This window comes from Harpia harpyja, chromosome 3 (assembly GCF_026419915.1).
Source record: "Harpia harpyja isolate bHarHar1 chromosome 3, bHarHar1 primary haplotype, whole genome shotgun sequence".
Lineage (NCBI taxonomy): Eukaryota > Metazoa > Chordata > Aves > Accipitriformes > Accipitridae > Harpia > Harpia harpyja.
The window spans coordinates 77,730,781-77,754,188 of NC_068942.1; the positions used below are offsets into that span (position 1 = coordinate 77,730,781).

Sequence of the window (23,408 nt, forward strand, 5' to 3'; positions counted from 1 at the left end):
CTGTTAGAACAGAGGGATGCGTGAGGCATTCTCCATCTGCCCCCTCTCCGGCTTTTTCACTCTCCCCATCACAGTGACTTGACATTTAGTTTTAATCTGCAAAAATGTATCTGTCTTTCCCAGATTATGTGAAAGGGTGCTGGGATATGGAGCGGAAAATAGGCTTGTTGAAAAATGGGCATTAAAAGGTAGCGTGGGACCGATTTCCATTTCGTGTTCTTTTTCTACAAGTATACAGGGTCAGATCCTACAGTCGTAGCTCAGGCAAAACCACCGGCGATTTCAGGGGGACTTGGTGCCAGAAAGAGCTAAAAGATTGGCTTAATGTAAGTACAAAGATCCTCGAACCATTCTGCAGCTTGGCTCCCGGTGTCGGTGGCATCAGATGGCACAGCTTCCCCACCGCCGCAGAGCGGCTCCGCGCCGTTATTTATCGCGGTTTGTTTTCTCTAGTCCCCGAGATGACTTGGGCAGATTGCAAACACAACACAGAGCCCGCTGACGGTAGGAAGAATTTATGTTCTAAGGCCACGTCCTCAGCTGCTGTAAATCAGGAAACAGCGAACTAAGGATCTCAACGTACCTTAAAGCTTTTTAAAAAATCTATCGTTAAGGTTGAGATGCGCTTACGGTGGAAGGGTAATGCTTCCCCCATAAGGCATTGCCCTGTAAATCTGCACATATGTGTGGCTTGCCTGGCAATAACAGCCATGCCAAACATTAAATCTGTTGGATTTCTATTCTGTCATATTCTAGTTCTTGATATCTTTACCAAATTTTAACTGTTTGGACTGAAATTTTTCCATGGTGCTTGCCCCACATTTTTAAAGATAATTTTAGCTGAAGGAGTTCACCTGCTCCAGTGTAGGAAGAGAGGGGAAAAATAAACCATCAATACTTTTTTTACTGGAGACCTCTGAGAAAAAAATAACGGACAATTAGAAGTGGTATCCTGCCTAACATGCAAAATGTAGTGTTTCTTTACTCATGAGTCTGGACTTTACAGCTTTAATAACCTTTTTAAGACAGCTTTTTTGTGCTGTTTATTTACCTACCACTGTCCAAATATTACTACATAAAAGCAGCAATTGAAGAGCCATGTGTCCTGTGAAAGAAAGCCTTCATGGGCTTCTTCAGTGCTTTTCTCAGGGCACTAATATATCTCTTCCAGAGTTTGTGCTAATCCCTGCACTCTGAATTCTTGTAAAATTTTACCGTACAGATGTTTTGCTCTGCCACCCAGCTGAAGTCCCTCTGCGGCTCCCCCTCCCGCAGCCCAAATCACACTGGGCTGGGCTGGACTTGTGCAAGTGCCCTCATTGCTCACTGCAAGGACCAGGTGAATGGTATTAACCTGGACTCCTGTAATACAGAGAATGGATTAAAAATCTCCAGAGAGCAACAAGATGAACCCAAAACTGCCATGAAAGCACTACCCTGCTTTGTGCGTGCTGCTTCCCTTGGAGAGGAGCTGAAGAAGAAATGCAGCGTGAAGACCTTCTGGCAGGCTTGGAAGCCCTCGAGACCCAAATCAGGGTTTGCTGTCTGTCGTGTCTCTGCCAAGGGAACACAGGCGTTAGAGTTTTGAATGGAGATTTTCACCATTACCTATGAGGCCACGCTGTATTTGCTTTTAGCCTCAGGATATTAGATCTTGCTGTCATGGCACATTTATGTTGTAGAGCGGCCATTGCATTTTAGGTCTTTTTAGGCGTTTTTAAGGTATTTCTCTTTCTCTCCTTGGTTCAGTAAGACTAATGGTATGGAGGCTGGACTACAGAAGGAGGGAGAGAAGATAGTATCACAGTCAGAGCAGGAATTAGGCAGCTTCTGTATGCAATAAATCACAATACGTGTCAATAGTAGTATTGTGTGTGCTCCGTTCCAGGTCCTCTGGCTTCACCGCCTTCGTGCTTCCTCCTTCACCCTCACCCATCTTGTCTCTATGCTTTGCACTTCTCCCAGGTGAAACTTTCTGTTTGAAAACATCCAGGCAATTTGGTGCAGGAGCCTCCCTGCTAAGTGAGGCATCAGAGTTGCTGAGATGTCTGTATTCAGCAGAAGAGAAGGACTTCTTCAGAGGAAAAATAAGTCCATGTGTTGCTCTAGGAGCTGTGCCAGGGCAGAGCGGTGGAGAACCTGGTCCAGCGTGTGCTCTGGCAGAGGCATTGCCATTTCCATAAGCAAAGTTTGCATTTCCTCTCCCAGAGTGCATGCAGCTTTTGGACACGGTGTGGCACAGTAAATGTTTAATCGTGCAATAAATTGTGACAGCCAATTCACTGTAACGTCCTGCTGATGCCTTTTACTCTTAGGATAGCGAGAGGTTTTCTACCTTGGCTTTGTTTTAACATCTTGCGCCTGTCTGGGATCACTTAGGGAGAAACAAATAGTTTGTCTATGCCAACAAGTGTATCCAAGGCACCGCAGAAGAACTGCGTTTACAGAGAAATGCAAAGGCAGAAGGGCAGTGCCTTTGCCAGCTTCAGCAAGTGGCTACTTGGTGCGGGCAGATCAAAGTCGAAAATGGCTTAAAAAGTGCAAGGGAAAAGGAAAAGGAGAAACCTGACTTAATGCCATGGGGAAGGCAGTGTCAAAAGGATTGGTAAGGTCAGGGAAGGAGTTTGGAAGCCCGTTTAACGTCTGTTTTCTGGGTGAGTGTGGCGAGTTGTCCTCCACATCTCCCTTTCTCTCTGAAGAGTTTTGGGTAGGTCATGGCAGGCAGCAGTGTGCAGCCAGGCTTGGGTTGTAGCTGGGCAGACAGGGAAAAGGTTGTAGTCGGTACAGTTAATAAACCAGACAGTTGCATGCTAACTAGTAAAGTTCACTTTGTTAATTCAAAGTTCACCCAACAAAATTTTTTTTCTGAAAACTAAATGGTAATTGTCAGTTTGACATTTGTTTGATTATCCAGCTGTTCAAGTCTTTCTTGAGTTGCGCATGGGAGGAAATGCATTCATCAAAATTCCCATCAAGTAGTTTTTCTTCTGGTATTAAAAATATGCTGCCTTCTAACCAAATGCTATTTTCTGTATTATTTATTTGTGCTAGTAAGTAAATTGGCAATTGCGTTTTTTAAGGAAAAGGAGCCGATGCAGCCTTGTGCCATTAACTTGTCAGAGCTGAGCAGATGAAGCACAGAGCGTTTCTGCAAAGTTGTTCTTACTAGTCTCATTTAAAAGAAAGTCTCACCTGCAAAAGAAAGGGATGAAATCTGTAATGTAATAGGGCAGATTGCTTGGAGTATATAGACTGATTTAAAGTAATTGATCTTTTATTTATTTTTTACACTTTAACCGGCTCTCCTTTGCTGGAATGAGGAATACAGCTTGGAAATTGCGCATGTAAGTGAGGGAAGAGGCAAACGAACTATAGCAAATGGCTTGCTCTGATGTACATAATGGAGATTGAACAGGTGCTTTGGAGGACAGTAACATCCCATTTTCTCACTGCGGAGGCTTACACAGGTAGCTGCTCTGGCAGCGGGGTCTCTAGCAAAGTCTAAACATCAAGGACGAAGTTTACGCCTCCTGACTACCACCGGTTGTCAGCCCCAACCAGAAGCAACAGCAGACCCCAGCCATCTCATGTCGGGGCACGGGAAGAGCAGGGTAGCGGGCAGGCATGGAAGAGGCTGTGCCGAGCTCCATCAGCTGCAAGGTGCAGTTACGTTTCACTGTACCGTGACCTACACAAAGCCTCACGTACAATTTCCACACTCTTGCAAATATGCCAAGCTGGCCTTTTCTTGCCTTACAACAACCGTAGCCGTTGGTGGGACGAAGACCTTGTCCTGGCCAGAGGGAGGCAGAGCAAACCCAACATCCACGGCCGGCACCACCAGTGCTTAAAAAGAGCTGCTCTCCTTGCTCCTTGGCTCCATCCACCTGCATCTTGTCCGACGCACAGATCACTCGCGGTGGGAACTGTCCTCTGCTGCAGTGGGGGCTTTGTCCTTAAACAGCTTCTCTGGTTCCTGAGATAGGGAGGTCTCTGATTTCAGACAGACGTGAAAGCAATTAACGGTAGCTGTTAGATCAAAATCTTTTCATGCCCTAAGCATATTGGGGTGACTGATATTTTCTGATTTCACAGAATGAAGCTTGGTGCAGCTCTCTCAGCCTATTGCATTTAAGGAATTGCAGATGTACTGGTCAGGTCAGGTTACCTGAGCTCCAGGTTAGTTCTTAACCATAAAACCATCCTTCAGTCCTTTTCTCTGCCCTTTGGAGAGTGTATAGGAGCTTGGGTGCCACATTTTCACCACTGGTCTGGTGGTCGTGGTGGAGAATTATTAAAAGAGAAGATGCTGGATGTACCTTCATCAGTATCAAGATGAAGTTCTGGAATGAAGATGTAAATGCTGGATTTGGAAATACAGCGAGATGCACTGGGCAGATAATTTTCCGATTTTGCCACGGAAAAACACAATTGCTTTAGACGATGATTAAAAAAAGGAATATGATTAAAAAAAACTGGTAAGATGAAATTAAAGTGACAAGATAAAGCAGCAGGGCATCCAAGAGGGGAAGGGCAAGACGAAACTGATGGCAGGAGGGCATGAATTATTGATTGAAATCTCCACCAGAAGGTAAAGTCTTTGCATTTTCTTATCTGGGAAGGGAGAGAATGAATGAGAAGTGAACAGAATTATTAAGCAGCTTTATCATTGCATTGGAGTGGATAATTAGGCAATTAGGATTACTAAAAGTTGGCAAAGCATGAAGCCCAGAGGACTTGATTTGTGCTCCTGATTTCAGAGGGGGGTGGTGAGGGAAGCAGGGAAAAGCCTTTGGCGAGAGATTTGATGGTGTGTTATGGTGAGTCTTAAAGGCAGAGCCTGGCTCTGGCACCCGATACCCTGCAGCTTCCAGAACAAAAGGGGGTTCAAGAGACCTGGCTAATAAGAAAGAACTTATTTGAAGATGGACAGTCCTCAGAACAGCACCAAGAAGTGAGATCGTGAGTGAAGGCCACCGGTAAGGGTTCAGGGAAGGAGAGCACAGCAAGTTGGACTCGATGATCCTTATGGGTCCCTCCCAACTTGAGACACTCTGTATTCTGTGATTCTAATAATGGTACGTGTGGGCCCACTTTTTTCCATGGTGGGGATGCACAGTAGCCGTGGGAGTTACTGTGTAGTAAATGTTTTGTGTGCTTTTTCCAGATCTTTGCCCTCAGTTAACATCCCTTCTCCTTTCAGGTGAGTTGTTTGTAGCGAAACTTTGCAGGGCCATAAGCTGAGGATGCTGCGAGATCCCTGAGCAGAGCACCAAGAGGTCAGACTCTTCCCTAGGAGGAAAGTGTCAGACTGTGGTTTAGACTTGCAGTGAATATAGTCTGTCATGCTACATTAATTTAATTTTCTTTGGTCAGAAGCAGCAAATACTGGATTTTTCCCTGACAGAAATCATGCAAACGCTTCGTTGTCAGAGGATCGTTCCAGCTGAACTTGGAAGCAGCTTCCAAACCTCTTCCTCTTTGATTGTCCGTTGTAAATTATATCTGATCACCCCCTCTGTAAAGAGGAGCTCCGCAAAACCCAATTGAGCAGCTTGGGTACGCTTGCTGAATCTATTCTTGTAGGGGGTGCAAAGCTGTAGAACACAGTGGAAAGGAGAGGGATGGGAACACAAGAGCCATCTCCCAGGAGGATTAGTTTGGATTGATAGCATTGAAGAGTTCAGTGGTGAAAGGAGATGTTGGGCCATCCAGTGCCATGTACCAGAGACCCTCAGATGTCACCTATTGCCCCTCTCCTGAGCCTTCAGCCTGCATCTGGCAAAACCTGAACTTTCAGAAAGGTTTCGCTCGTGGGACTTTTTGACTGTCCCTTTGGACCAGGGTCTTCCAAGGAAGAGCCAGGCAAGCACCACAGGCTGCTGCTTACCTCTGCAAATTAGCCTAACTTCTTTAGTCGGCATCGTGGCTTCTTAATAGCTGGCTGCACATTTTGAAGGGGAAAGCTGGGTAAAAATGGCTAAAAATAGCACGGTGCATCTGTAATTGTCTGAATTCATCCTGGGCTGCTCTGACGCCAATGCCAGACAGCCTTGCTCCTCCTCCATGCTCCTGACCTGCTTAATCTTAAGCTATATGTTATTTAAAATTAATTTGCAGTGATGCAGACATTATATAAATCACTGAGGCAATGTCAGATTATGTATGTAATTTTCAGAAGTGCTCATCTAACTTAGCTTCCCAGGAAACCAAGGGATCAAAATTAAGCCGAGGCTGAGAGTTTGGACTAGTCACTGTCCTTAAAATGCCATGGAAGACAAGCCAGCACTGCAGACACTTGTTAGTGATTTCACACCCAGAGACTGTTGTCATTTGTTCAGGACATTCAGTGATCAGGGAAGGAAAAAAAAAAAAAGGGATGATGAAAAATACATGGACTAGAGTATTTGTTACTAATTATTTCCTTGGCCTTATTGGCAAGTCACCTAGTGTTCTCGGAGAGTGTTACACTTTTATGAGAAGATGCCATCCACAATGTTCCTCTTCCAAGACCAAGTTCAGAATATTAATTATGGATAATGATGCATAATTAGAGTCTGAAGTCCAGAATTAATTGATGGTAGCTATTTAGCATAGATATCAATTCCAACTTGAAAAAGTGCTTTATCTCCTACCCACACCCCGTAGTGTCCACATATGGGTAAATAATTGGAGCAGTAAGCGCTCAGTTTTAATGACAGAGTGGCTTGTCATTTCCTCAAAGGTGTTAAAAGAGTTTTGTGCGTTAGCGACATTAAAAGTGTTTGTAACTCACAGTAATCCGGTGCTCCTTGACTTGTCATGGCCCCAGCCTGACAGAGCCAGGGGGTCCAGGACCATGGCTGCGGCTGCTCCGCACTCTCCACTCCTGCCTGGGAGAGCTGGACCCGCTGCTGCTGCACATCGGTGCAGTCCTGCCAGGACGTTGAAGGGCCAGCCAGGTTTTTGACCTCCTGCTGCCTTAACCTCCTGAATTTGGGACCATTATTTTCCTCTAGCACAGGTCAGAGGCTTTCAGCCAGCCAGCCAGCTTGCGACTGCATTAGAGCATCTCTCGGAGAGGTGCCCAGTCTGGGAGAAATCACGTTGTGGTGTTTTTCCTCTGGCTTGCGTTGATTCACGAAGGCATCTGACATGTGCTCTACATGGCTGAAAACAAGGTTGGTTTTAATAATAAGCAATTGTATAAATAGCAAATAAAGATTTGTACTATAGAGTTGGTGGGTCCCAATGGACATGCTGCTGTTGTTTTGTGGAGCAGGAAGGAATGAAGCCAGAATTTGTGTCTGTTGAAAATAGGTAGTAGAATATTATTAGATCAGTCCCTGCCTCTGACTTGTCAGAAATACTCCGGAGTTCATTGCTGCTTTAGACACTGTTGTTCAGCTGCAAGAAAGTGGGTTGACTATTGACGAGATCACCGATCCCATATAATTATTGTGAAAGACGTGTAAAAATAGGCTTTGTGCTTAGCTTGAGTTAGGGCCAACTGAGCATCATAGCGTGTTTAACCGGCTGTGTGCACGCACTGTGTGTACACATGTAGCTGTCTGGCTGTGCACAGAGGACATCGGTCCAAAGCCCCAAAATGTGGACTGTGGTTTTGAAGCTGTGGCTGTTACTGTGTGACTGTGAGTCACTGTCACCACTCCTCCTGGCGGCCTGGAGTAAAACACGATAGCATCGTTAAACGTGAGAGTCATGAGAAGGTTCTTTGGCAAGAATTTTGGGATGAATTCCTTTGGTTTGCAATATTTGTGTTTTTAAGCAGAATCTTCCCAGTGTTCGGTCTCTCCCGTGCCTGTCAGCAAGGCAGCAGCACAGGGGGTCTCCTTGCAAGTCTAAGTGATGTTTACACCCAGTGTTTGTTTTAGTGTTACATCTAGAAACCCAGCTGAGAAACCTAGCCCAGGGGAACACGTGTTTCCTTCCTCTCTGGTATTCCACTGGGAGTGACATTCAAGGCATGCAGGCTTGGACTGGCAGAGGACGATGACGATGGCACCTTCATAAATTGAGTTTACTACAGCTTAGTCCATGCAGGTCAGGACTAATGGTGGCAAGAGTTGATAAAAGAAGACCTCTTGTCCTCTTCTAGTGCTGTGGGTGTCTGTCTCCTGGATAACTCATTTTTTTCCTTAGCTACCTGTCAGAGATAAGTGAGTTTGCATGTATGCTCCTGTGCCTGTTTCACACTTTTTCACTTCTAGGTAATTTGGGATCCATCTGTTTGGAAAGTGTTATGTTACTAATAGTTAAAAAGGGATTATTCAAATCACTTTGAACTTGTTAAAATAATGCAGTTTAATTCAGTGATGCTGATGTCTGGGCTGAGTCTTACTACTTCCTAGCTGCTGTGCTTCTCTGTATTGTATCTGACACATAAAACTGTCATTTACTGATGGCCCTACTGCTGCACTCTCCCCACTCACAATAAGGCTCTCATTTCAGAAGGATGGTTACCCTGAGTGCTATACGTGCGTGTGCAGACTAATACTGCTAATGCAATCTTTGAAGGGAGCTTCTATAAGAAAGCAGGCTTGGAAATAGGGTCTCACTCCATAAACGGTGTGTTACATTTGGGATTTAATGCATCCTGGGAGAACTATCCCTCAGAAGGACAATGGTGCATCCAAGAGTCCCCTTGTGCCTGTAGCATTGTTCTCCTGGAGAAATGGGGATCCTTGACTAGGGCTTAAAACACAGTTGCCGAACCCTGAAAAAAGCAACATTTAACTGTTTACATGCCTCTTTCCTATGAGCGGGAATTTGTTAAAATATTAGCAGATCTCTCAAAGGCAGAGCATTTTCTCTTCGGTGCAATGCAGACAAATCCAGTCACCTGTGGAGTTAATGAGTCGTGCACCCGCTGCAAAGCGCTTGCAGTTCTTTGAGATTAGCTGAATATTTCATCCCAAAGTACATGCCATTAAAGACTTTTAATTCTTGGGTACCATATTTCATAGGACTTACATTGACTGTTAGGAAATGAAAGTCTCTGTGATGGCAGTATAAATTTACTTGGTTTAGTAATTTAGCACCTCCAGTGCTATCCCAGTCCTCTGGTGACTTCCCAGAGCAGGCAGTAGCTGCTTCCAGAAAAGCAGGGGAATAAAAGACAGGGAATAATACTCTTTTAGGCATCATTACAGGCTATGCCAAATAGAGGGAAGAATATGTGGAGGAGGGCAGTGGAAGGGGATAGCCATGCTGTAAGGTTTTCTCCTTGTCAGACATCCCAGTGTGTGTATGAGAAGCGCTGGTTAAAACCCCACAACCTGAAATACTGTTTTTCATCTTCCTTTTTTAATTGCTCTGAAGATGTGAATTGCACAGGCAAAAGAGAGCTTCTTGCCTGCCAACTCACTTGAAGAGTTTCTGGTGTTGATCTGCTGCATTTGCTCTTTTTCATGAACGAGAAGAGAGGAAATCTAATGAAAAGTGTTATCAGCTTGTCAAGTTAATTAGTGTCTATTTTAATACTACCATTATCCTTCATTACTAATTAATATAACATAAGTAACATGATTACAGCTTTTTTGTCTTATTTTTCAGTGAGAAGCTGGATGGAGAAGCTGAAAGATAAGGTAGGAGGCTCAGTATTTCAACTACTTTAAAAGCAAAAACATTTTTACTTGCAGGACTAAATAAACTCTTGTCAGTGCAGTTCTTTATCTCTGCAAAGACAATTGAGAAAGGGCTTAAAATTGTCTCTGGGAGGCAAATGAACCAGATGCTGCTGTTGTATATAGTGGTGTAAATCCACAGTACATCCCTGATGAGTAGTAACTAAGAGCAGTAGGAGGGTCAGGGGTATTTGATAGACTTCTCTGCACTAGAAAATGACCTGCTCTTCAGACTACCTGAGTTACTTTTTTTATTGCCCTCTCTAACTTACCTCCACCCCTTTTCTCTAAGTCCTAAGCTTGGTTCTGGATCCAAATCAAGAGGGTCTGGTGGTGATCCTCACTGGTGAGAGGCTGCGTGCCCCGCCAGCACCTCTGGACAAGACCTTTCCTGCCTCTACGTGCAAGAAGAGCTGCAAATTCCTGGAAGGAAAAAGAGAAAACACAGGAAGACTGAAAAGATAACAGACCCTGATCTTTTCTCCCTAGCATTACAGGGTGGTGGTACATGGAATCAAGAGTTGTGCCAGCCACAGGCAGTGATGGCTTCTTAGGGTCTGCTGCCCTAGAGCAAATATTAACTTTTTGAAATGGTTGTGAAGCCTTCCAAATGTTGCATTCATGATGGCAAAGCCATGAAGCTAGAAATGAGGTGACAGTAGTGTTTTAAGACAAGAATAATTTGTGACTCAACAGGGCTTGGAAATTCTTGAACAGGATCAGAGTCAATAGACAAAAAACCCACCACAAGGAATAATGACTCAATAGGAAACTCCAGCCCGTGAAAATACATCTCTAAGCTTAAGCAGATTGTCACCCAATGAGCCCAGCCTTCCCATGTGATACCCACCAAATTTCGGCAGCACCTTACCATCAAGTCTGAACAGAGAGATGGGGTCTGGGTATCTGTTTTCCAGGACTGGGGAGTGGAAGGGTTTAAGGTGGGTTCCTGCCCAGCCTGTGTTGAGTTGCTTTTCTGCCTACAATAGGAAGGAGGCATGTCTAGTACGATCTATGCTCATAGCAGAGCACCTTGGCCTGGGATTCAGCCAGAGCGAACGCTGAAAGGACAGAGAATGGTTTTCCCGATGAAGGTAAAAAGCAGACACCAAGACTGGTTGAGTGCCTGGAGTGAATGTAACATGCATGGGTCACCTGCTCATGCCAGACCTACCCCAGCCAGCACAACACAAGCTCAGGGACATCAGGTATCTTCTCACTGAGGCCGTAGCTTTCACTTCTTTCCTCTTGGCACCTTGTTGGCTACCTCTGTCCTTCCCCATTGCGGAGTGGGGGGGCATGTTCCAGTCTCCAGCAGAGTTGTTCTGTAGAGTCTGAACCTCTTGCAGGTAGATGTTGGACTGCGTGGCAGTGCCCAGCACACCCATTGGTATAACTGAGGATCTGCTGGTGTCCACATAAAAGAGAGACTCGGCCCTGAGCCATCTCCCTCCTCTGGGGAACGGCAGATGTGTGGAGGCAGATCTTTCACCTTGTTCACAGTTTCCCTTAGAAAAGCCCAATAAAAAACACTCCCCCACCCCAACCAAATGCTGGTGTAGCAAAATCACTTGCAAATAAACCTGCTCACCCCATTTCCTCCTCTTCCTTGTTGAGTTTATCAGCATCAGTCATACGTGCCCCTGTCATGTGCTCTTGGCAGAGCCCTGTCCCCTCTATTTTACAATCCCTCCATCCAGAAGAGGATCCTGGCAAATCCCATCCCTGAGAGATGTGTCCTGCTGTGTCCATCAGGGCTGCTTTGCTGGGAGAGGGAAGGCTGTGGGGAGCATGGGACCGGGAGCAGGGGTCAGTGACAGATTTATGTCTGGTCTCCTGCAAACACTGTGCAAATGTTGCATTTGGTATGCCGAATAACAGACATGAGGTTCCTCTGAAGTCCTCTGTTGCTGTTACCTCAAAGTCTAGTGGAGCCAGAAAGGTCATGGTCATGGATTGAGTGTATTAAAAGCATCCCTAGGATCTGTAAAGAAGCTGCGTCTTCCCCATGGGCAAGGGGTAAAAAAGTGGCTTCGGAGCTGCCTGTGGAATGGGGTAGCCTATCAGGCAAGTGCAGAAGCTCTCGTGAGTTGGGCTGTGTGACACAGAAGGGCTGCGAGAACAGATCCTGGATCTGCTTCACATTGCAGGCTTTTGGGGTAGAAATCATCGGTCCAGCTGTTAGGGGAAGCCTGTAAAAGGGCATGGGCTGTCCGGGCGTGATAAAGGCTCACGGACGGGCTAGAGAGTTCACTGTATTAAAACCAGTGATTTCTGATACGGAAACTCAGTTGGGCAGCAGCTAAAAAGCCGTTTCCAGTCTCCCCTCACCACCCACGCCAGCAGCAAAGTTCCAGAAATAGAAAAACCCACGCTGCGCTAATTAGGTCACCCAATTAAGGCACCTTAATTGCCTCGCGGAGATACAGTCTCTTAGCTGTGTTCTTACTAACCTCCTTTTTGGGGAACTGGGGTGCAGGCATGCAGCCCCCCTCCGAGCACGTGTGCTGAGCGGGGCCGGGTTTTCTGGGAGGGCGTTCAGGGAACCTGCACAATGCAGCTGAACATCCCTTAAGCCTCGGGATCCAGGCACAAAGGTGTTACTATTTAAAGCACTGAACAGCATCTGGAGGGGTTTGGGAGAGCAAAACAGCCCTTGTTAGCATTGTATCTGCCCTAGATGAAAGCAGTTATTTTTATTCTCCAAGTAAGCGTATGAAGCCAGGGCAGTGTGCACTGAATAGCTTTCCCCCCCCCCCCCCGACTCAGTGGATTATGGCAGAAAAGCAATTACAGTATATGCATGTGTTGTTAAGCTGTGTTGCAATTTGGGAATGCAGATGAAGATGAGTAGTTGTAAGCAATGGACTGAGGCTTGCTAAGAGCTGTCTGATAGTCCTCTGAATTGCACATGTGTCCCTTGGCAGGTGTAAAATCTATTTTGGGGGGTGTAGATGGCAAAGGGTAAAGCTGTAGTGCCACAACAGAGGACTCTGTTGCTGCAGAGTGAACAAAGGCAGCGCTAATGAGGGAGGGAGCCAGGCTGTACCTGCCTCCCTTACTCCATTGAGTCCCCCAGCCTGAATTAGTTAAGGGTGCTGAAGAGGACGCTGAAGCAATCTGGCACTTTAAAACCTAAGTTAATTTTCATTTAAAACAGTAAAATATAAAATAACAAGCACTCGGGAATATTTTCCAAAGGATTTGAAATGTTTAAATGTGTAATTTTGAATTAGTCATGCTATCTATATTATTTTTTAATGGGCAATGCAAACATACGGATCACAGCAATTGAATTAGAGCTGATTTACGTTTGCTGTGCTTCCCTTAAGGACAGCTGAAGGTGTGCGTGCCCTCCCTCTACATCATTGTCCTGCTCAGGCAATTGACCCCTTCCCATGCAAAGCGAAAGCGTTTGGTTCAAAGATTTTGAGTACGAAGCCGAGGAGGCTGAGGCTGGGCTGGACAGGGAGAGGGCAAACTGCTGCTTCTTCCTGCAAAAAGTGAGCACAGCCTGGCTTTGCATTTCAGCTCCTTCGGAGACCCAGCTGCAGGTGTCGGGAGCAGCTTCTGCCATCCCCGTGCTGGGATGTGACATCAGTGTCCCAGGGCATTTGCTCCCCCATGCAACGTGTCTCTGTTTGGGGAGCACGGGAGCTGTGTGATACTCTTTATTGGAGGCGTATTTAGCAGTTTGGCCACGGTTAAGACACGCTCCAGCAATCAGAGCTGGCCAGGAGGAGGTTGGGTCCCTTTCCCATCCACCTCCCACGACGGAGGTCAGCGTCCCTGCTTCGCAGCGCAGCCGTTCTCCGAAAACAGCTCCTCGCCCGTTCTGCCCGCTCCCCGGCTGGTGCCTGCCCTCTCGCCTGGTGGGTCTTTCTTACACACCGGCTCCTCTGCCTGCCCTGCGCTCCCCTCTGCCTGCTCCTGCCGCCCCCAGGGCTGCGGTGCGGAGGGCTGCGGGCAGCGGGATGCCGAGGCACTCGTCACCGTACCGCTCCGCACCGCACTGCTAGTCCGGATTCGTGCCGAAAAGCATAACGGCAGCTTTCGACTGTCCGGATTGAGCTCTGTTGAACACGGCCAGACATATACCTGTGTCTTGATTTATGCTGGCAGCACCTGGGGGAGCTCGGAGCAGCACTCAGCCTACTCTACCCAGCATGTAGTGAAGCTGTTTGGGTGTTCACAGGTCTTTGCTGTGGCTCAGGATTGCCTGCCCTTGGCAGTTGAGGTTTTCCTTTACACGTTCACCTGTATTAAGAGACATTCCATCCCAGCACTTGCAACTGCACCAAAATCGCTCCCTCTCCTAAAGGCGGGCAAACACTGCAATGTCTCAGCTATCATAAGGAAGTATATGTTAGCAAAAGCTGATGGTGAGTGAGCTGTGGTGCTTACCAGCTTGGTCCTGGAGTGGGGCTGGTTGGGGGCTTGCTTAGGAATCCTGGAAGCAGGGCTCATCCTATGCAGGCGGGTGATAGGGACTCAAATACAATCAACTTTGATGAAAGCAGCGTAGGGATATATTGCAGTCCTAGACTGGTGCAAAACGACTCTGAAAGGATGGTCTTGTGAGTGCTGCTCTGCTTCTCTCTTTTCTGCATAGGCAGGATACATGTCGGGGATGCTGGTTCCTGTAGGAGTCGGAATAGCTGGAGCTCTCTTTATCCTAGGAGCACTCTACAGCATTAAGATTATGAATCGCCGAAGGAGAAATGGCTCAAAGAGACATAAAAGAAAGGTACGACAACCGCAAAGGAAAACCCCAATCCCACCCACTCTCATTTTGGCTGTAGAGAGAGTGCAGCCTGGTTATGGTTATGGTTTGTCTGGGTTGAAGCGCCCGGGACCTCTCAGTTAGAGTACGGGGGGGATCCAAATGCTCTTCGTTTCCTTTTTGCATGTGGAGCTCTTCCATGTTTCTTTTCTTCCCCTAGCAGAGGGAATTTAACAGCATGCAAGACCGAGTCATGCTCTTAGCTGACAGCTCTGAAGATGAATTTTGAATCGAACTGCAGTGCCCTTGTGATAGCCCGTGACTTTTAAAAGGAGGGAGGGGGAGAAAAAGAACAAGCGACTTTCTGCTGCATCGCTGCTCTCCGCCGCCCCGAGCCACCGAGCAGTGGTCGGTACCACCCCGGCGAAACGGCATGCTATGCTCTACGTGTACCGCGCAGTGATGTTTGTTTTGATACAGTAGTGAGATTTCACATTTGCACCCGGCGCCTCATTCAGATCCACAGCGCGTCTTGTTACAGCTGGAGCTGATCCATATGGATGATTATTTTCCTATTACCCTGGTGTACTGTTTTGGTCCTGGCTGGCAGTAATCTAATCATAACAATAGCTCTCACCTAACCCGGGAATGGAAATCTTTACTGTGAATGACTTCTGTCCAATTTGTTAATTTTAAATGTTACATTACCTGAGCTAGAGTTCATTAGTGCTAAGATTAGCTGCTCTGCTTAATTAATGAGTTATACACTTGAACTGTATCCCTTGCCACCTGAGAAGTGCCCATGTACAGTGTTGTTGATACAGTTTGAAGCACATTTCTGCACTCGGTTCCCCGACCCTCACCCCTTCTTTCTTCCTTCAGCTCTGCTCCACGCTTCTGGGAGACACACAGGAATGGCCTCAACACTCCATTCACAACAAAAATCCTAGTCCATTTTCAACCAGCACTGTCTGTTACAGCACAATAAATACCAGCGCTCACCTACTGACGGATAGTCTTGCATGGATCTCTTAGCTTTTGTTCAGTGTGCAAGTAGGTAAGAGAAGAGGCAGGTCAGAGGTTTCTTCGGCTTCTGCCTCCTCTTTGAAGGACGCTAGTTAGTGGTTCATCTCTTTCACAAGGCTGCATTCGCACAGAGATGAAAGCGGAGCATCTGTCTCCTTTAGCCGCTGGAAGTAATTGCATTTTCAGCCCCTGAAAGCTGAAATCCCTTTGGGGGATCTGGGTGGGTCTTCTCTCCAGACCACCCCATGCAGAAAGGCACCAAAGGTTGCGGAGCGGGTGACTGTCAGTGTCGAGGGATTCGTGGCTGGTAGTTGGAAAGCAGCGGCAGCCACAGCTGGAGAGATGTCTGCTATGGGGAGGTGAAATGGTCACACTGGGAACCCTTGGCCGTGGGGGAAGAGGTGAAGCTGTAGGACAGATGGCTGCAGAAGGTTGTGGAGGTGAAGCCCAGGGGTGGCAGGGGGTGAGGGCAAGCTGCCGTGCTGCCTGGGCTGCTAGCACCGTGTTGCATAGGGAGACAGCCGGTGTCTGAGATGTTACGGGAACCGAGCAGGGGAAACTAATGTTGCTTTGCACAGAAATGCTGTCAAAATAGCTAGAAAAAGGGCTGCGCTACTTTATCTCTGCTTCCGGTTGTGAAATTACTTCAATCTGACATTTATGCAAAACATCCGTGTTTCTGAGGTGGGAAACGCTGTTCTGTGGGGAATCATCCTTCGTACAAGGAACAGCGACTGTTGCCGGAGGAGACCTGATTAGACAAACAAGGCCAGACCGCACATCTACGGAGAGTAAATCCCACTGAGCCTCTGAGGAAGTGGAAGGGAGGAGAGGTTGGGGGGGGGCGAGGGCAGATGCAAGATTTCGTTCCTTGCAAAGTTAAAAAGATGTCGATGACAGTAAGCAAATGTCTCGTGGGTACGTGGGTGGCTTTGCAAGGTAGAGGCGACATTTGGAAGAACCTCCTGAAGGAGAGTCCTCTCCTGAGAGGGTCAGGGCCTCCTCTGGACATTAAGTCATCAGATGTGATGTTCAGTTCTAAACAAGCAGTGCTCTTCAGAGCCCAGGTACTTTCCTCTAGGCCTTACCCACGCACCTACTGAGTCACCTGGAGAAGGACAGGCGGCACAACCTGGTTTCAAAATGCTGCTACTGATGCTAGTCTTCCAGTCGAAGAGCTGTGCACGGTCCCTCGCACATCCATCCCGCTGAGCGCGTGGGAAGCAGGTTGGGGGACACACAGTGAAACCTGGTCCGTCAGCATGTTGGGGAGTCTTCACACCTTAATGCCTCTAGGACAGGCTTTCCCAGCCAGGGCTCCACAGTGCTTGCATCTCTCCCTTTTCGTTCCTGAAACTTTGACCAGGAGAATTTTGCCTTGTTAAAAGCAGCCCCACGTCTTTAACAGGCACTGACTGGCAGCCCACTGTTAAGTCCAGGTGCCCCTACCCAAAATTAAAACCTCTTTCTTCTGTAATAAGTGATCAATCCAAGCTAAGAAGAAGTTTTCCTTCCAGACTGATCTCTCCCTATTTCCTTCTCATTCCTAAGTCTCTTGGAGCTTGGAGGTGGTCAGGAGGTGTTAACGGTCCAGTTGAGCTTTGCTGGCTGTCCTGCAGTTTTGGGAATCTGGAAATGTCCCTTGGGCTCTTTGATGATTTGTTCCTGGCAAGGCGTGAAGGGGGTTGCAAGGTGGAATGACATCTCCTCCACCCCAGTTTGCTGGAGATCATCTCCAGAAAGTCTTGTCTTTTAGGTACAGTGCCGGGCAGGCTGGAAACAAGACTACATAGGCAGCTGCAAGATGTTCTTGATATGCTTTACCTCGGTCCAGCCAGGGAGGCATGAAGAATAAGCAGTGACAAAGGGCATTGGCCTCTCTGCAAGAGGGACTCTGTCTTGGAGCAGAAAGGATGGGAGCTGGGCTGGCCGAGTCCTCTGCATGCAACTGTAGCCAGAGAGACCCGAAATAACACTGGAAAAGAGGAGCTGCCAGCGATACTGCAGAACAGAGCAGATGTACCAGCAATACCCAAGCAGCTGGAGATCAGCAGGGTTTTGTGCAATAACAGCCTGTGAAGGACAGTCTCCTCTTGCTTTCCTGTTAATGGTACTGTGCCTGCGCAGTGTGTGGTAACAGCACAAGTTGCATTAAGTGACTGATAAAGCGCAGAGCTCCTGGGCCAGCCAGGAGGAGGAGGGATGGCTGAGTGAGGCTGCTAGTCTGAGTGTAGGTATCCCAGCTCTGGCAGCACAGGAGGAGCTTTATGGATGTGTTGTTTATTTGATGGATTGGGAAGGCTGGTGGGGAGGTGCCATGGCCTTTTGTTGTGCTAATAAATCCACAGTTTGGGAAATACTGACTTTCTGCAGTGGCAGTCAGCTTCACTGTCTCTCTTCTCCCTCCCCAACATACTGAAGTTAAGAAATTAAAGGCAACACTGCCAGTCAGAATGACAAAGGTGGTGGTTTAGTGCATTGGCTGGGTGCCCTGGTGTCCTGAAGAACCAGGCTTCACTCGGTGAGGACATGGCGTGGGTTTCCAGCTGGGCTGCTGGAAATCAGTGGTGCCACAAGTGGGGCTGACAAATAGTTGCAAATATCGGAGCGGTTATATGACAAGTATGGTGGGACAAACTGGGCAAGCAGGAGAGTTGTAGCCAAAATGGAGGTCCAGCTGCACGCACAGTTCAGTGTTGGCTCTCTGGTCTGTGCTGGAGCCAGACTTATGGGCTAGAAGGCTGCCCAAAAATTTTGCTTGTGGTCCATCTTCACTCCCAGGCCTGTCTCTGGCTCTGAACACCATCAGCCAAGGTGCCTTGGTTGGGAGCTGCTCGTTGGCAGAAGACTACTGTTGGCCAACTTTCTCAGCTGCTCAGCAGTGTAGAGAGATCCCAGCCGATGTCCATTTGAAGTGGAGGTGTTTGTTGGATAGTTTTTTTTGGTCAGGCACCTGTGCCAGAGCCTGGAGGCTCCCTGTGTCTTCAGCTTAGCTATTCTTAACGTGGAGGCAAGATGGACAGTCAAACCCAGCCTTGTGTGCCAGTGAAGCTTGTAGGAGCCTTTGGAACACAGACAGGGTGTTCTGTGGTGCCCCTGACATCAGTGTAATTGCTGGAGGTCCTTAAAGCACAAGCATCATTCAGCTTCTTCCCTTCTCATCCAAGACCAGTAGACTTTGGATTGAGCTCTTAAAAATCTCTATACAACTCCTGGAGTTTGATTCATTTGCTTGAAATTATCAGATTGCAGGCAGGGAGGGGAGGAGCGTTTCAGGTGGGAGCTGAAGCCTCCAGTCTCTTAACGCTCTACTGATTTAATCTATACCTCTGCGTTGCCAAACAAGCAGATTCTTTTGAAAGAGACAGGACAAGAAAAGCAGCTGAGAAGTACCCTCCTTGTCCTGCGTGCTAGGTGAACCACAAGCCCCTGAATATAGAGGTGGGTCATAACACTGCTAACGCAGCTGTGGCCCCATGCAAAGGCACGGCTGAGACGGTGACTTTGCTGCAGCAATAATAATCTCTTGACTTGGCACAAGATGCGTCGCTCTCCTCTGTTTTGGGTTTTCCTGATAGCACAAGCCAGAATTTATTGTAGGCATCACACAACCGCTTTGGCATCTACAGCCCCATTTTCAATGGGAGGAACCAGCCTGCCTGACGTGCAGCTCTTGCCCCGATGAAATGCACCTGCACTATACAGCTGCTGATTTTTAAAGGTGTCTTTAATGCCAGATGTTCACCTAGGTGAGGTTTCTCTGGACTGCACTGCTTCCATAGAGTGATATTAGCAGTCCTCGTGCTTTCTTGTGGTTTTCTATTTCGGACAAGAACAACTCCTCATACTGTAACTATGGAATGTAGCACTTTGTTAAATTAAAACATTGGAAATAAAAAGCTGTCCATCATATCTGACTTCAAGCGCCTCGTCTCCCTGATCTGTAGTTCATGGCATTCAATGTCTCTCAGGTAAAGCTGTGAAGTGATTGCTTGGAAGACTTGAGTGTTGCATTTCTTTCTCCAAGCTGCGTGGCCGGTGCAAGGGCCCAGGCTGGGCTTGCAGGGGCGATACAAGCAGCGGGGAGCCTCAGCCTGGGACTTTTGGGGTAAGATTTACCTGGAGGTGGGTGTCAGCCGTAGGCTGTGATTAGTAACACCCTTCATTCCCTCAGCTGGGTTTCCAGTAGCTGTAATGAACTCCAACACCGACATGTTTACACCATTGATCTTTACATGTAGCCAGGCGCCTCTTTGTGCATACCTGGACATTTGCCCTTCCCAGTTTGCCCCGTGAGCAAGGGTCTGCGCACACATCTTTCAAGAACCCCCGCACCGGTGACCTTTGAGTCTCGGATGTAGGTGTTGCAAATGTTTCGTAAAAGAGCAGCCTTACTGCAGGTGAATATTATCGCACACACCTGATGGACCTGCGATCCAAGCAGAAGAATCGGGAAGACTTTACAGTGAGTAAGAGGTGCACGGACTGGGTTTATAATTGCCTTCCCAGTCCTGTTTGCAGATGTCCTTGCATGCATTGTGTTATTGCATGCAAGTACATGGGCTGGCTTCGCATCTTTTTGCCGTATTGTGTATAGGTGGAGGTCCCAGGGTGGGAATGTGAGCCAGCGGGGCACACAGCCAGCCTGTGGTGGTGGCTGCCTGCCCCTCTCCACTCTTCCTCTACTAATAAAAGCCAGCAAGAACTATTTGTCCAAGTGTGTGTATTTTCTTTAATGAAAAACGGCTTGTTCAAAACAAGAAATTTCCAGGGAAATAGCCGTTTGGGGATTGCATGAACACATTCTTTGCTAATTGGTAGTTGCCAAAAACAATCTGTATATTCATGAAGCTGTTTGCTGCATTGCTTTTTCCAATGAAAAAACAAAACCTGCTGAAAGAAGATAAACAATGACAATGGTTTTTTTCCATAGGTTTATTTCCTAAGGAAATTACTCTCTCTCATCACCCTGCCTCATTGTGAGCCTCTGTCCATCAGCCGGTCTCCTCCTAATGTCCCTGACTCTGCCAGCCAAGCCATGGGTCTGTGAAAACAGGGGAGAGGAGAGAGACCATATTAAAACCCCCACAAGAAAAGCATGTGTGGAGTCCTGAGGCTGCAGAAAACCCACGTAAGCAAAGAAGGTTATATGTGCCCTGATGGAGGGGATGAGCTGGATGTCCCAGACACCCGTCGGGGTTGCTGCCCTGTGTGGGCTCCCTGGGGCTGAGCAAAGCACGAGATCAGTCTGGGAGAGGACTCAGCGTAATTCAATTACAAGCAGGCCATCGACCGTGAGGCACCAATCCATGCAGAGCAGCCCAGATAGCCCGGCTTGGGGTTGTTTTCATCAATGTATTTTGGAAGGACAAACCAAAAGGCATTTCTTGCTTGCTCTGGTGGTGAAGCTACCCGTGGGTCATCGTTGCTGCTGTGCCTGAGCCCACCAGGGTCTGTGCTTGGGTTGAGGACCTGGACCCAGGCACAAAAATCTCCTTTACTTTGGGGCAAGTCTCATCCTCCACCTGTGCAACCCCCGGTGCATATGGGGGTTATAAGTGCTTTAAGGTTGGACCTCAGTGGGCAAAAATTTAGTGCACAAGTATGTTGACTCTCTGCTTACTCAAGGCTTGCAGCAACACACAGAGTGGTTTTCCCTTTTTTTTTCCCCAACAGTGATGATCTCCCAAGGGCTCAGGAGAAGGACAGCCCCCACCTGCAAAGAAAGGGTTTGGGTCTCAGCCAGCAGTGGGAGTCAGCAGAGATGATGGTGGCATTGCCCAGCAGAAATGTTTCCACCAGTGAGTCCCCTCTTAATGGTAACCGCTGGGCCCCCTGTGCTCCACTGTATTGAGCAAATGCCTATATGTGAGTGCACCACATTATTAACATGCATATATGCTAAGATATATGCACACATGGAAGTTTAACCAGTGGGTTATATATACCCCAAACTGCATGATGTTTGGAACACAAATTTTCCACCTGCCAGGCACAGTGTTTTTTTCTGATTTACTCTAAGTTTCTTCAAATTCTGACTTTTCTCAGTCTGGTTTCCTGCAGATTTACCCCATGTCTAACACAAGGCTTATTGCCTGCAGAAATTTGCTGAAAGAGACACGAAAGGGATCCAAAACAGGCACTGGCTGCAATTTGCAATTAGAGGAGAAGAGAAGGTGCTGGGGAGGGAAGGGGAGGTTGTGAGTGGCTCTCGACGGGGCCCTGGGGGCAAAGCTTCCAAAGCAGACCCCAAAGGTAGGACGGTAAACATCGCAAATCTCTTCCCAGAGCAGTGGAAATGTGCCACGCTCTCTTTTCTGTCCAGCAAAAGCCTTCTTAGCATCCGGATGGTGGGGAAAATCTCCCCAGGCTCCTTGTAGAAATAGGCTGATTTACAGTCCTGGTGTTTCTGCTTTTACCATCAATGCAGTAAAGTTCAATGCGGAAAACCTCTTGGCAGATTAGCCATGACAGCTAAGCTGCACCTGCCTGCGTTACGTGTAGGATGCTTCGGCGCTGCCTTCAGCCTTCACGCATGGAGCCGTGAGGCTTCTCCGCAGCATCGAGCCGGGCTCCTGCCTGGAGGGGAGGGGGCCAGCAGCATGGGGGTGGGAGGTGGGGGAGTTCGGCATGGCTCATGGGCTGGGTCGCCCTTGATGGGGACGGCCCTGGGAGACACAAGGTGTGAGACCAGCTCCACGTCTTGCCGGGAGTTGGTGGACCCAGCTGTAGCCTTTGGCTGACACCTACAATTTCATTCCTGGGCTGAAAGGCCACGTTCAGCAAAGCGATGTCCAGGCAGGAATATTCATGGGTAGGTCCATACCGTGTGTTGGCAAGCGCATTTTGGCCAAATCCATGCCCGGATGAAATGACTCTGACACTAAAAGGTTGCCAGAGACCTCAGCAACTGCTGGCATTGCCCAGCTGCTCGTGCAGCTTCAATACAGGGGTCAGTGGAAGGACACAGATGGAGTCGAACAGCAGCTCTTCAGTGTCCCTTCCCAAAAATATCCCCAGAAAGGTCCTGGGTCTTGCACATTGTGCAAGCAGAGAAATCTCTGTGTTGGGGCCAGCAATAGGGAGTGGAGGCCTACCTACCCTTCCCGGAGGTTTCCAGCAGCTCCTGGCAAAGTATTTATTTCAGTATGATGCATAATGAAGTCACTGGGAGGGAAAGCAATAAAAGTTTTGCTCCAAATTCAGTGCTCAGGAGCCAAACCTGACATGCAGGGAAGGATGCCAGGTCCAGCCTGGTGTGACAAGCTCTGTTACATGCCTGTTTCCAGCTCTTGCTCACAGCATCCTCGTCATGAAGCCCATGGGTTTGGCAGAAAATAAATCTCCAGCAGTGGGTTGGAAAGGGACCTGTGCGGTAACCTGGCGAGGCTGCCCAGGCACTGCTGCCGGTGGGGCATGAGCAAGCATCACCTGGACAAGCAGGAGTTCACTCAAGCAAGATGAATTTTCCAAATCTTACATACAAAATGACTCAAAGACTGAACTGCAGTCATTGAGGCTCTTCACTAATGAATTCATTTCATCTGCAGCAGAGGAAATGGAACTGGGCAACGAGAAAAAGGCTGATGTTAACAGAGGTTCACTGCACTTTAGTTTTAATATTTTTTTTTCTTTAATGGAGAACAGATCGGTAATGTGATAAAAAAGAGAAAAGAAAATCCCTGCAAAAATGTGACCTTATTCATGTAAAAAGGATATTCAGAAATAAATCAAGAATTTCTGCAGTAAAATTAAAACATCTGCTATTACACAAGCAAAGTCTAGATAATGAAACCATTTGCCAGCATCAGGCTGTAATTTGACCTGGGATTTTGCAGTCAAAATATTTAAATCACTGGGTTTAATTATACTTTATATCAGGAAGCTGAAAAGACTTATTTTATATAATTGATTGACTAGCTATTTTTTCATTTTTAGCTGTTTTCCCAAGGTTCATTCTTACTGGCCAGTATGCCCTTTAAAACTTATTGATTTGCCTCTGGAGATTGTCTGCCTGTGGAGTTGTGCTTTTT

At 47.5% G+C, this 23,408-nt stretch overlaps 1 protein-coding gene across 4 annotated transcripts in view; it reads left to right on the top strand.

The window, feature by feature from the left end:
- The window catches only part of ARMH4 (armadillo like helical domain containing 4), a 68,863-nt gene extending 53,505 nt beyond the window's left edge, over positions 1 to 15,358 (top strand). For 2 of the 4 annotated variants that reach the window (XM_052783527.1, XM_052783528.1), the window contains exons 6-9: positions 9,556 to 9,587; positions 10,616 to 10,720; positions 14,239 to 14,373; positions 14,570 to 15,358. In XM_052783527.1, coding sequence (XP_052639487.1) covers positions 9,556 to 9,587; positions 10,616 to 10,720; positions 14,239 to 14,373; positions 14,570 to 14,638 — 341 coding nt within the window. In that variant the 3' untranslated portion in view covers positions 14,639 to 15,358. The remainder of the gene's footprint in view (positions 1 to 9,555; positions 9,588 to 10,615; positions 10,721 to 14,238; positions 14,374 to 14,569) is intronic. The other 2 variants (XM_052783529.1, XM_052783530.1) reach the window with 2 other exon arrangements.
- The last annotated feature ends 8,050 nt before the right edge of the window (positions 15,359 to 23,408 follow it).